The sequence below is a fragment of the Scyliorhinus canicula genome, chromosome 5 (genome assembly GCF_902713615.1).
Source record: "Scyliorhinus canicula chromosome 5, sScyCan1.1, whole genome shotgun sequence".
NCBI lineage: Eukaryota > Metazoa > Chordata > Chondrichthyes > Carcharhiniformes > Scyliorhinidae > Scyliorhinus > Scyliorhinus canicula.
In genome coordinates, this window is record NC_052150.1 from 121,127,537 (window position 1) to 121,139,755 (window position 12,219).

Genomic DNA, 12,219 nt, shown 5'->3' on the forward strand with positions numbered 1-12,219 from the left:
TAGTGGCTAATAAAGATCTCTCCTTCTCACACTGATTTACCACTGAACAGTTATAGATTTGCATTTAAGTCAAACTCTAATTGTTCTATAATGTACAAGACATATTTGAACATTTTCATTCCAAAAAGCTTCTATTTTCCATTATTTTCTGTTCCACTGAAGTTATTAAAGGGAAAAGAAAACAATTTGGTAAGCAAAACAAAATTCATCAATTTTAATTCACGGGAAAAGCTACTTTTTGATTACACATAACAATTGCACCATGTGAATAAAAAAGGTTTCTAAATTGCTATCACAGCCTAGAATTTTAAGCATGTAAAATTAGCATTTCATGAGAAAGTTCTAAAATCATAATCTGAACAAAAGGCCCACTAACCCCTAGTCAATAACCTCCTCGTGAAGCTGCCAACTGATGTTGAATTATTGGCAGCTTGTGCAATGGACAATGCCCACAAGGGACTGAGGCAAAACATCCCAGATAATTTAATCAATTTCCTTACATGTACCAGAGAAGTGATACAAATCCAGGCTTCAGCATTGAAATTAATCCATTAAACAACTTTACCACTCTTGTTATACTAGAGATTTTAAAGTAATTCCTAAGAATTTATTTATTTTCAAAGGAAAATTACATAGTATTCAAAAAAAAGTCAATATTTCCAGCTATTGTAGGGATAAATTTCACAAGACAATTAATTGCAAATTGTCATTTGGTAGTACTGATCTTGGGGGGTATTGCTGAAAAAAACACGTCGAAGCTTTGCACCTTAGAACCACAGAATAACTACAGTGCAGGAGTCCATTTGGCCCATTGAGTCTGCACCGACCCTCTGAAAGAGCACCCGACCCAGGCCCATTCCCCCGCCCTATCCCCATAATCCCAGGTAACATACGCATCCTTGGGCACGAAGGGGCAAGTCAGCATGGCCAATCCACATTACCTGTACATCTCTGGGCTGTGGGAGGAAACCAGAACACCCAGAGGAAACCCACGTAGACGCGGAAAGTGCAAACTCCACACAATCACCCAAAGGCATGGTATTGAACCCGGTCTCTGGCCACCACTAAATTTCACTCATCAGGATCAGATACGTTGGCCGTATGTCACAAAGACTGGTGGATCGTATCAAACAGTATGTCCCAGCTGCTGTTCATAACAGGCAAGGTACCAATCATACCCAAGCAGCCCGTGCTGCAAAATGGGTCCAACATTAGATGCGTTTGTGTGATTGGACAACACTTGCTAAATAATCCTCAGTGTGCTAAATATTAGACTGATAACTAATTTAAGACTGTCAGTTGGGCTCACTATGTGGCATACTTACATGCACTGTTATATTTGCTACATATTTTGATGCACAGGGCTCTGAAAGACAGAAAGAATATGTACACACATTGTGCCCTTTTCAGTTAAATAAATAAGTGATCGGCATTCGCTGACTCATTCCTCAGGGCAATGCCTTGACCAATCAGGGTTAAGCTGCCTGGTTTGAATTTCCAACAATAGTTGGCAGTTAACTATCAGTCAACATCAACTGGTGCATTCTCCATGGCAATTCCTCTATCAATCAGCGTCCACTTGTCAACCAATCAGCACTCTCTTATCATACAGTACAAATTGTTTTCTCCTTATATATTGGTATTCTTGCTGAGAGTCTTGATGCGTGCAAGACGAAAAGCTTCGACATGCCTCTATTTTTAGCAACACAATTAGTTTCCTCAGATATTGACAATCTGAGGTATGACGGACCTGATCGCACCCACTCCCAAAAAATGTGAGTACTTCGGATTTTAAAATGAAGCATAACAACAAGACTGGAAGTTAAGCACTCCTTCTTTTGATAATCTCCCACTTAAATATGTGCTTTTTAAAATAAATAAAGCTGGTAGAAATGGAGTTGGCATAAATCATGAAAAGCCCCTTAAAATGTATATAATCTTGGAAATCAGGAAAAGTGGTTTATGCTACTGTTCACTTCCTGTCCTCTTTAGGTTACAAGGCATCATTCTTTTAGAAAAAGGACAATCAATCAGCGTGCTCTCAGGTATCAACTACCCACAGGATGACCACTGGAACACCGCTACCTATCCAAGATCCAAGTGCAGCTGAATAATAATAATTGCTTATTGTCACGGGAAGGCTTCAATGAAGTTACTGTGAAAAGCCCCTAGTCGCCATATTCCGCCGCCTGTTTGGGCAGGCTGGTACGGGAATTGAAACCGCGATGCTGGCATTGTTCTGCATTATAAGCCAGCTATTTAGTCCACTGTGCTAAACCAGCCCCTTATTGCTCCTGTCTGCCTATACCTATTCATTTCCATGATCATTCTGAAATTTCTTATACTTCATTCAACATTTCAAGCACTGTTTAGTAAAGCAACATACATTACAAAAATGTAAACAATAATGACAATAACAATATTCCTTTAAGGACGTTTCTCTTATATTTACAAAAACAACTGTATGGTTTCTGGAGGATCGACATCTTGCACAACTGCAGCTGTTGATCCTATCCAAAAGAAGCAACTTGTGCAGCACTGTCTCCAGAAAATGTACAGAAGCCGCCTGATAAGATAGATCTGACTGCAAGTTATATCTCTCACTTCTTGATTTAAAGGCCATTTGAGGGACAGAAGTTACTGAAATAAGATTTCAATGTTGTCTTGAAACAGGGTTAGGAAATCTCACAGGCTGTTGTGAGGGAAGAAAATATTATCAAAACTTCTATGCAAGAATCAAAGATATTAAAGGGGCTCATGGCATATTTCAACTTCTCATGCAATTCAAGTTATTAATGGTTAAGCAATAAACGTGAGATCCATGAGTTTCAAAGGATGAGTTGGCTCTTTCCCTTCCACAACACCCTTCACTTCCCAATTCTAGAGCAGCTTGGTCAGGCTTTGACAAAAGTGACATGTAGCCCTTCAGAAATGGCCACATCGCCCATTTCTATGTTACATCGCATGTTATTATGTCAGTCTTTTGCACCACCATAAAATGTTAAAAACCAACTCTAGAAATTAGAAAATTGTTAATTGGACTAATTCATAATTAGAAAATTGTATTGTTAATTGGTTAACACTTTTTTAAAAACTGTCATTTCTCATTTAATCTCTCACAATCTTCAAAAACTATTACACAACTAACACATACAGCAACAGCAGTTCACTTGCTCCAAGAAAATAAGCAAAGCTCATTTTCAATTTCAGAGTTACTCCATGACTGACTTGCTTTCAAAACCATGAAAACTTGATTTGATTAGCAACTGCTGTTAAAATGGCAGAAAACACAAAACTATAGTCTACAACATAAATACAACATCATTCTTAAAAGGTTTTAAGATTCATTATACTTGAATTATTCCAGAAAATGTCTTTCATTTCAATTTCATAGTATGCAATGAGTTAGATCCAAATATTGGAGTGGCACAAATTTATTTCACCTCAGTTTAATAACCCAGTAAAGTACAAAGAATACAAAAAATGCAAATAGCATCAAGTAGCATATCAATTTTGTTTGGCTCCCACGAGATAAGTGTTTGAGTCTACCCATGGTTGCTCCCAATAGTCCACCTGTGGATTCAAATCCTGTATCCTGTGAAAACAGCATATAAACTGTTAAATAACCAGTGAAACATTATGCTATAATGCACACAGAACATGATGTATGTTTTTTAACACAAGGCTGTTGGACGCTTTACCATCAAAATGCATTTGATTGAAAAAAAATTGCTACATTTCCCACAATTTAAAAAAGCAAGGATCTGGAAGAACCTAACATCATTCCAACAGCTTTGATTAACAAATAGTTTGTATCAATTCATCTGCCTTAAGAGCCTCCTGCTTCTTGTCTCAAAACAATTTTGCCACAGGAATTTCTGATTTTATATTTCTATCCCAAACCATCCATTTTCAGTTACAACGATGCAATTCTTGCTGCCTCTGTACTTTTCACTCATCAGGCTCATCTTTCTTTACATAACCTCACTACTTTAGCAGCACAGGGCCTGAATTTATTTTGATTGGCTTACCCACAAGAGATGCAATTTACGACTTGCAAGCTTAATCTAGTTTCCACATGTTTTTGTATAAACGAAAGTAGACTGGTGAATATCCATCTGCAAAATGTGCTGTACAATTATTTTACTATTACTATTGACAGGGTAGCCATGATGTGACATTCCTTGATAAACATTAACAAATTTCTTGGAAAATCTGACAGTACAATCCCTTCCTGTGATAATGAAATCTTGGTGCTGCTATAGGCCATCATAGTAAACATGTATGCCCATCTTTCCTCTTGTGCCAAATGGAAGATTACTGTCAAATGTTATTGGGCCTTGGCCAGTTGATGTAGTTGGAAACCCCGCTGCCATCCAAAAGGGTACATTCACTCAAGATACATTCATCAAGGACAGCTTGAGAGAGCATGCAATACATACCATTTCATCCAAGAGTTTATTATGGTATTTAACTTCAGTTCCAATATCAATGGAAAGCTGTTTGAGAGAAGGGAATGGGGACAATCAGTAAGTGTTTAACAGCCCACAATAGATAAAAGCAAATTACTATGGATGCTGGAATCTGAAACAAAAACATAAAATACTGAACAATTTCAGCGGGTCTGACACCATCTGTGGAGAGAGAAGATGGAGCTAACGTTGAATCTGGATGACTTTGTCAAAGAAATTCAACAACATATAATTGTCTTTTTCCATAGAAGGGGTAACAATTTAATAATTTCTTTGTCCATTATTGTTTGAATTATATCACACAGTTCAAACACAATAAACATATGTGCATGCTTGGAGATATAAATATAAATCACAAACAGTGCAATTCCTAAAACCAAAATACAGCTGCAACCAGAGACTGAACATTTTTTAAAGATGATTCATTAGCTTTTACAGGTAAATCTTGCGCAAAGGTTAGCATCAAGTACAGGAAATAGAAAACAAAAATCATAGCAGAGGATACTTTGCAAAGGATTGTATAGGATAGATGGCACATAAACAGACCATATGGCCCAACCAGTCCCTGCTCAAGCCTTCGCCCATCTTGCCTCATCTGAATCTACCATCGTGGATATCATTCCCCTCTCCCACATATGGTTGTCTAACTTCCCTGAAAATGCATCTATATTATTCACTTTTCAATCACTGCCAGAGGTACACATTCTCCATATTCTCTCCACACTTTAGTTGAAGAAGTGTTTTCCGAATTCTCTGTTGGATTTCTTGATGACTATATTATAGAACATAGAATAGAACATAGAACAATACAGCACAGTACAGGCCCTTAAGCCCACGATGTTGTGCCGACCATTTATCCTAATCTAAGATCAACCTAACCTACACCCCTTCAATTTACTGCTGTCCATGTGCCTGTCTAAGAATCGCTTAAATGTCCCTAATGACTCTGACTCCACCACCTCTGCTGGCAGTGCATACCACACACCCACCACTCTCTGTGTAAAGAACCTACCTCTGACATCTACCCTATACCTTCCTCCAATCACCTTAAAATTATGTCTGCTCGTGACAGCCATTTCCACCCTGGGGAAAAGTCTCTGGCTATCCACTCTATCCATGCCTCTCATCACCTTGTACACCTCTATCAAGTCACCTCTCTGCCTTCTTCGCTCCAGTGAGAAAAGCCCTAGCTCCCTCAACTTTTCTTCATAAGACATGCCCTCCAGTCCAGGCAGCATCCTGTACCCTCTGTACCCTCTCCAAAGCATCCACATATTTCCTGTAATGAGGCGACCAGAACTGGACACAATATTCCAAGTGTGGCCGAACTAGAGTTTTATAAAGCTGCAGCAAAACCTAGAGGCTCTTAAACTCAATCTCCCTGTTAATAAAAGCCAACACTCCATATGCCTTCTTTACAACCCTATCAATCTGGGTGGCAACTTTGAGGGATCTATGTACGTGGACCCCAAGATCCCTCTGTTCATCCACCCTTCCAAGAATCCTGCCTTTAACCCTGTATTCAGCATTCAAATTCGACCTTCCAAAATGAATCACTTCACATTTATATTGATGATATATTCACTAAGATTGAGGCAAGACACTGAAAGAGACGATTTCCTAGTTCACAATTACTAACAAAATCACAAATTTGTTGTATTCAAGTTGTTGATTTTGTTACAAATGCCACAGAAATTTTACTCCATTTCTTCAGACAGCATCTGGCCTGTGTAAAAGAGCTCTATTTTCCAGCAATAATCGTACTCACTGAGTATATTTAAAGCAAAGATTGAAAGATTTCTAAATGACAAAGGGAAAAGGAGATAGTGCGGGCAGGCTTGATTGGCTGAATGGCCTACTCCTGCTTTGTTCTTGCTGATCAAATAGCTGAAAAACATATTGTGAACTCTTCCAAGAGTTTTCTTAATTGTTAATTTTTCCTCTAATGATACCACCTTCTGTTGTCTCAGTTTGAAGAGAGTTAACTTAAGGTCATGTTCTGCCCAAAAAAAAATCCAGAAGTTTGAATTAAGCAACTTTAATACATGTTTCTTCCCCACTGTTTCATTTCAATTCAAATGAGCAACTTTGAATGAACAGAAGCAGTTATGTTGTGTTCTGTAGAAGGGTAATTTGGATTCAAAACATTAACTCTACTCCACAGATGCTGCCAGACCGGTTTTTAAAATCAAGCAGAATGTTTTCATGGACATTCTGCATTAACACAGCTTCAGTGCCCAAGAAATTAATGAAAGGAAATATATAATAAATAATATCACACACAATGAAAATGAACAAATGCATGATATCAAAACAATTGTCACTGCATTTAAAACAAAAATAATTGTTTGTAAGTATTGAACATACTGATTTTAACGCTGTCACTTTTTCTCGAAGGCCCTCTGTTAATTTATCATTTTCCTCTTCATACACATTGTAACCACTTCCTGTGTAGGCAGGAGGTCCTTCCCCTGAGGAGTGGGTAAGAGATGAAAGAATTAATTATGTACAGATAAAACACTGATATTTTATCTTTATAAGGTTAAAACTGGTTCCTAAACACAAGAATGTTTATTTTGTGTAAGAAAATGTTTAATTCATTCTTGAGATGTGGGCATTGCTGGCGAGGCCGGTATTTGTTGTCCATCCCGAATTGCACTTGAAAAGGTGCTGGTGAGCTGCCTTCTTGAACCACTACAATCCACTTGATGTAGGTCCACCCCTGTGCTATTAAGGAGGGAACCTTCAGGATTTTGGCACAGTGAAGGAACGGAAATATATTTCCAAATCAGGTTGGTGTGTGACTTGGCTGGAAATTTACAGGTGGTGGTGTTCCCTTACGCTAGCTGCCCTTGTCCTTCTAGATGGTAGATGTGGTGGCGAAGGTGTATTGAAGGAACCTTGGCGAGTTGCTGCAGCTTATCTTGTATATGGTACACGCTGCTGCTATTGTGGAAGAGGGAGCGAATATTTGTGGGTGGGGTGCTGACCAAGTGGGCAGCTTTGTCCTGGATGTTGTCGAGCTTCGTGAGTGGTACTGGAGATGTATTCATCCAGGCAAGTGGAGAGTATTCCATCAAACCCCTGACTTGTAGGCGGTGGACAGGTTTTGAGGAGTCAGGAGATGATTACTCGCCACAGAATTCCCAGCCTCTGACCAGCTTGTAGTTCAGTTTCTGGTCAATAAAAACCCCACAATTACAACAGTGGAGGATTAAATCATGACAATGCCAACGAATGTCATGGGGAGATGGTTGGATTCTCACGTTTTGGAGATGGTCATTGCCTGGCAATTGTGTGGTGTGAATGTTACTTGCCAGTTATCAGCCAAGCCTGAATGTTGACTAGATCTTGCATATGGGCATGGATGGTTTTATTACCCGAGGAGTTGCAAATGGTGTTATCAGCAAACTTCCCTAATTCTGCCCTTATGGAGGGAAGGTCATTGATGAAGCAGCTGGAGATGGTTGGGCCTAGGACACTATCCTGAGGAACTCCTGCAGTGATGCACTGGGATTGAGATGATTGACCTCCAATCACCGCAACCATTTTCCTTTGTGCCAGATATGATTCCAACCAGTGGAAAGCTTTCTCCAATTCCCATTGACTCTAGTTTTGCCAGGGCTCCTTGAAGACACACTCACTCAAATGCTGCCTTGATGTTAAAGGTGGTCACCCTTACCACATCTCTTGAGTTCAGCTCTTTTTCCATGTTTGGACCAAGGCTGTAATGACGTCAGGAGTTCAGTGACCATCTGGCAAAGTCAAAATGAGCGTCAATGAGCAAGTGCTGCTTGAGAGCAATGCAATGATTCTCTGAAAGAGCACTCTACCCAAGTCCATTCTTCCGCCCAATTCCAGTAACCTAACCTTCACATCCCTAGATAGGGGCAATTTAGCATGGCCAATGCACCTAACCTGCACATCTTTAGACTATGGGAGGAAACTGGAGCACCCGGAGGTAACCCACGCAGACACAGGGAGAACGTGCAAACTCCATACAGACAAGGCCAAAATTAAACCCAAGTCCCTGGCACTGTGAGGCACTGCTAGCTACTGTATCACCATGCCAGTGTTGTAGCTCTACTGAAACAGCTTGGCTAGGGGCGCAGTTAGTTCTGGGGTACAAGTCTTCAGTCCTATTGCTAGAATGTTGGCAAGGCCAGTGGCCTTTGCAGTATCTAGTGCTTTCAGATATTTCTTGATATCACGTGGAGCGGATTGAATTTGCTGGCGACTATGATGCTGTGGATTTCAGGAGGAGGCCGGAATGGATCATCCATTTGGCACTTCTGGTTGAACATTGTTGCAAAGCTACAGCCTTATCTTTTTCACTGATGTGTTGGGTTCGTACATCATGGAGTATAGCGATATTTGAGGAGCCTCCTCATCCAGTGAGTTGCTTTAATGCCCACCGCCTTTCACCACTGATATGACAGGACGACAGAGCTTAGGTCTGAGCCATTAGTTCGGAGATCGCTCAGCTCTGCCTTTCTCATGCTGCTTCTATTGTTTGGCATGCAATAATCATGTGTTGTAGCTTCACCAGGTTGACACCTCATTTTTCAGTATGCCTGCTGCTGCTCTTGGCATTCCCCTCCTGCACTCTTCACAATATAAACCTTCTTTAAAATTCAGAATCAATTTTTACAAACTGTAATAATGAAATAACTTTCTACGTTGCCAGATTATTTTCAGGCATGTTATATTGATCCTTCTATCACTATGATATTATCAATTTTGTATTTAGCAACACAAAACAACAAAACTAGTTTTCTGGACAATTTGATACCGGCTCCAATTCTCCATTGGCTGGAATTCTCCTGCGGTTGGGATTCTCTTTTCTCGCTGGCAGCGTACCACTGCCAGTGGGTTTCGCGGCAGGCGTGGGGTGGTTTCAATGGGAAATCCCATTGACAAGTGGCGGGAAGATAGAATCCCGCCACCAGCGAGCGATGTACCACCCAGAAACACATGGCCGGGGGACCAGAAAATACAGCCGATTATCTCTTTCAGCCCCTCAAGTTACTTTATCCTGTGCTGTCGACTGCTTGTCTAACATATAATTCTTGGATTTGTGGTAATTAAATCCAATTTTACATTGGCAAGATTGAAGCCAACATTGACCCTTGCCTAAATTCCAAACCCCACTCAGATTACTGTCCCAGATAAGCAGACTGTTCATAAACCCGTTGAAATCTGAATTGAGCATATAAACCCTACCCTCTCCATTATAAGAGCAACCTAATTCCCCATTTGCAACATTGGCTGTCATCACCCTTACCTCAACCTATATGTTGCTGAAACCTACATATTTGTCACCTCTGGCCTTGACTATTCCAATGCTCTCTTAGCTGATTTTGCATCTTCAAATGCTCCATAATCTAAAAGTCATCCTGCAGTCTACCACTTATCAAGTCCCACTCACCTGGCATAGTTTCTCACTAGTCCATACTGGCTCATGGTCCCAAAGAAGCCTCAGCTTTAATCTTCTCATTGCTGCATTGAAATCTGTATTTCCACGGTAGCATGGTGGTGGGCAGCACGGTAGCATGGTGGTTAGCATAAATGCTTCACAGCTCCAGGGTCCCAGGTTCGATTCCCGGCTGGGTCACTGTCTGTGCGGAGTCTGCACGTCCTCCCCGTGTGTGCGTGGGTTTCCTCCGGGTGCTCCGGTTTCCTCCCACAGTCCAAAGATGTGCGGGATAGGTGGATTGGCCAGGCTAAAATTGCCCATAGTGTCCGAAAAAATAAGGTTAATGGGGGTTGTTGGGTTACTGGTATAGGGTGGATACGTGGGCTTGAGTAGGGTGATCATTGCTCGGCACAACATCGAGGGCCGAAGGGCCTGTTCTGTGCTGTACTGTTCTAAATCTTCAACCTGCCCTACAGCATTAATTCTTCAAACTCTGGCTTTGTGTGCATACCTCAATCTTCAGCGAGTGCATCTTCAACTACCTCTGCCCCTCAAGTATGCCTCAACTTATCATTTTCCTTTGAGATCATCCTTAGGCAACCTATTATCAAAATCGGGAGAGACTTTGGGATTATCCGATGTAGAGGGATCTGGGTGTCCTCGTGCATGAGTCTGCAGGTGCAACAGGTAATAAGGAAAGCAAATGGAACGTTGGCATTTAAAGCAAAAGGAATTGAATATAAATGGAAGGATGCATTGTTGCAACTATACAAGGCATTAGTAAGACCACACCTGGAGTATTGTGCACGATACTTATTTGAGGAAAGATGTAGTGGCATTGGAGGCAGTTTAGAGGAAGTTCACTAGATTAATTCCAGAGATGAACAGCTTAGGCCTATGCTCTCTAGAGTTCAGAAGAATGAGGGAGATCTAATTCAGATAAACAAGATCCGATAAGGTATGGATAAAATAATGGGGCATTCTAAAACGAGAGGCCATAATCTTAGGATGAGGTGTAGCAAATTTAAAACAAATTTGAGGAAAACCTCTTTTCCCAAAGGGTTGTGAATCTGTGGAATTCGCTACCCCACCCAGAATTTGGTGGATGTAGGGATAGTGAGTAAATTTGAGGAGTTAGACAAATTTTTAATTGGTAATGGGTTGAAGGGTTATGGAGAATAGGCAGGACGGTGGGGTTGAGGCCAGGATGGGATCAGCCATGATCACATTGAGCATGTTTAGGCTCGGGAGGCTAAATTGCCTACTCCCGCTCCTAGGTTGTGTTCTGGGGAGGAGATGCTCTGGCCGATTTTGCAATCCAGCTGTTGGTCTGTAACACTGTAGGTAGCAGATGAGGAACATATCAGCCATGACAGAATGGTCCACAGACTTGATGGACTGAATGGCCCAATTTTGCTCCTATATCTTATGAACTTAAAACCAAAATAGTTAATTTCTGATCATCACTTTAGAACATCTTTCTTTGATTTAGCATCCATTTTTTCCTGTTTCTGGGTCATTTCTGGAGACATTTTACTACAAGATTTATACAAACCAAAAGGTTGAAATTCAGTAGTCTATGCAATTGTTCAGTTATATAACTTCTTCCAAATGCGCAATAGATTTGAATTTCATATGTAGCAGTCTTTCATACATATTGCAACTGATTGTTCAGAAATGATGTGGTTTGCAGGTACGGTTTTACAGAAAAGGTTCCACAGGAGCGGCTCCTCCTCCCAATCTACAAGGTAACTTGTTTATTTTCTATAAATCCAATCAATAATACTGCAGTTAACTGATGGCCTGGGACCTGTGTTCCATAAAATGTGTGCCGTCTACAACCATCATTTAAATTCGAGTTTTTGTGTCAAATGCTTGGCATTCTGGTCTTACCCAACCCCGCACGTCTCATTTCTCCGGCGGTCTGATTGAATTCTGGCCCTCCTGCGAGTATATCCTTCCAGGTATAGGAGAGTGGATACAAGAACGCTCTTGTTCGCTGAACTCTAGTCTCTGACTTCCTTGCAGCGCCACGACATCAATGAGCCTGCAAAGGGGGGGGCGGTGCTGGGCGCGCGCCGGCATTCTGGGAGAAGGAACTTTGTGCGGGCAAACCGCCGGCCGGCCAGCTGGCAGCACGTTCCAAATGTGCCTCTGCTCGCGCCCCGGGGACCAGCCCGCGCGCCGGGCTTTGTGGCTCAGCCTCTGCCATTATTCCCCGCCCTCTCATTTTTACAGCGAAAACTACAGCTCCCAGAGCTCGCTGTCTTCGTCATCACGCTTAGCCCTATGGGATCTTGGGACTGTGTTTTTAAAAAATACGTCCGGAGG

General features: G+C 41.3%; 1 protein-coding gene across 1 annotated transcript; it reads right to left on the bottom strand.

The window, feature by feature from the left end:
- Positions 1-200: 200 nt before the first annotated feature.
- Positions 201-12,001, bottom strand: bet1 (Bet1 golgi vesicular membrane trafficking protein). Its single transcript, XM_038797564.1, has 4 exons — positions 11,782-12,001; positions 6,840-6,943; positions 4,443-4,499; positions 201-3,595 (listed from the first exon to the last, which is right to left on the bottom strand). Exons 1-4 carry the CDS (start codon positions 11,798-11,800, stop codon positions 3,440-3,442), a joined length of 336 nt encoding a protein of 111 aa, XP_038653492.1. The 5' UTR covers positions 11,801-12,001; the 3' UTR covers positions 201-3,439.
- Between the last annotated feature and the right edge of the window lie 218 nt (positions 12,002-12,219).

Bases quoted from the DNA above. Each gene is read 5' to 3' on its own strand.
- bet1 (XM_038797564.1), bottom strand. The intron at 4,500-6,839 runs GTATGTTCAATA...TCTCTCAAACAG, and splicing joins AAGTGACAGCGTTAAAATCA to CTTTCCATTGATATTGGAAC. The intron at 3,596-4,442 runs GTATGTATTGCA...CTGTTTTCACAG, and splicing joins ATAAACTCTTGGATGAAATG to GATACAGGATTTGAATCCAC.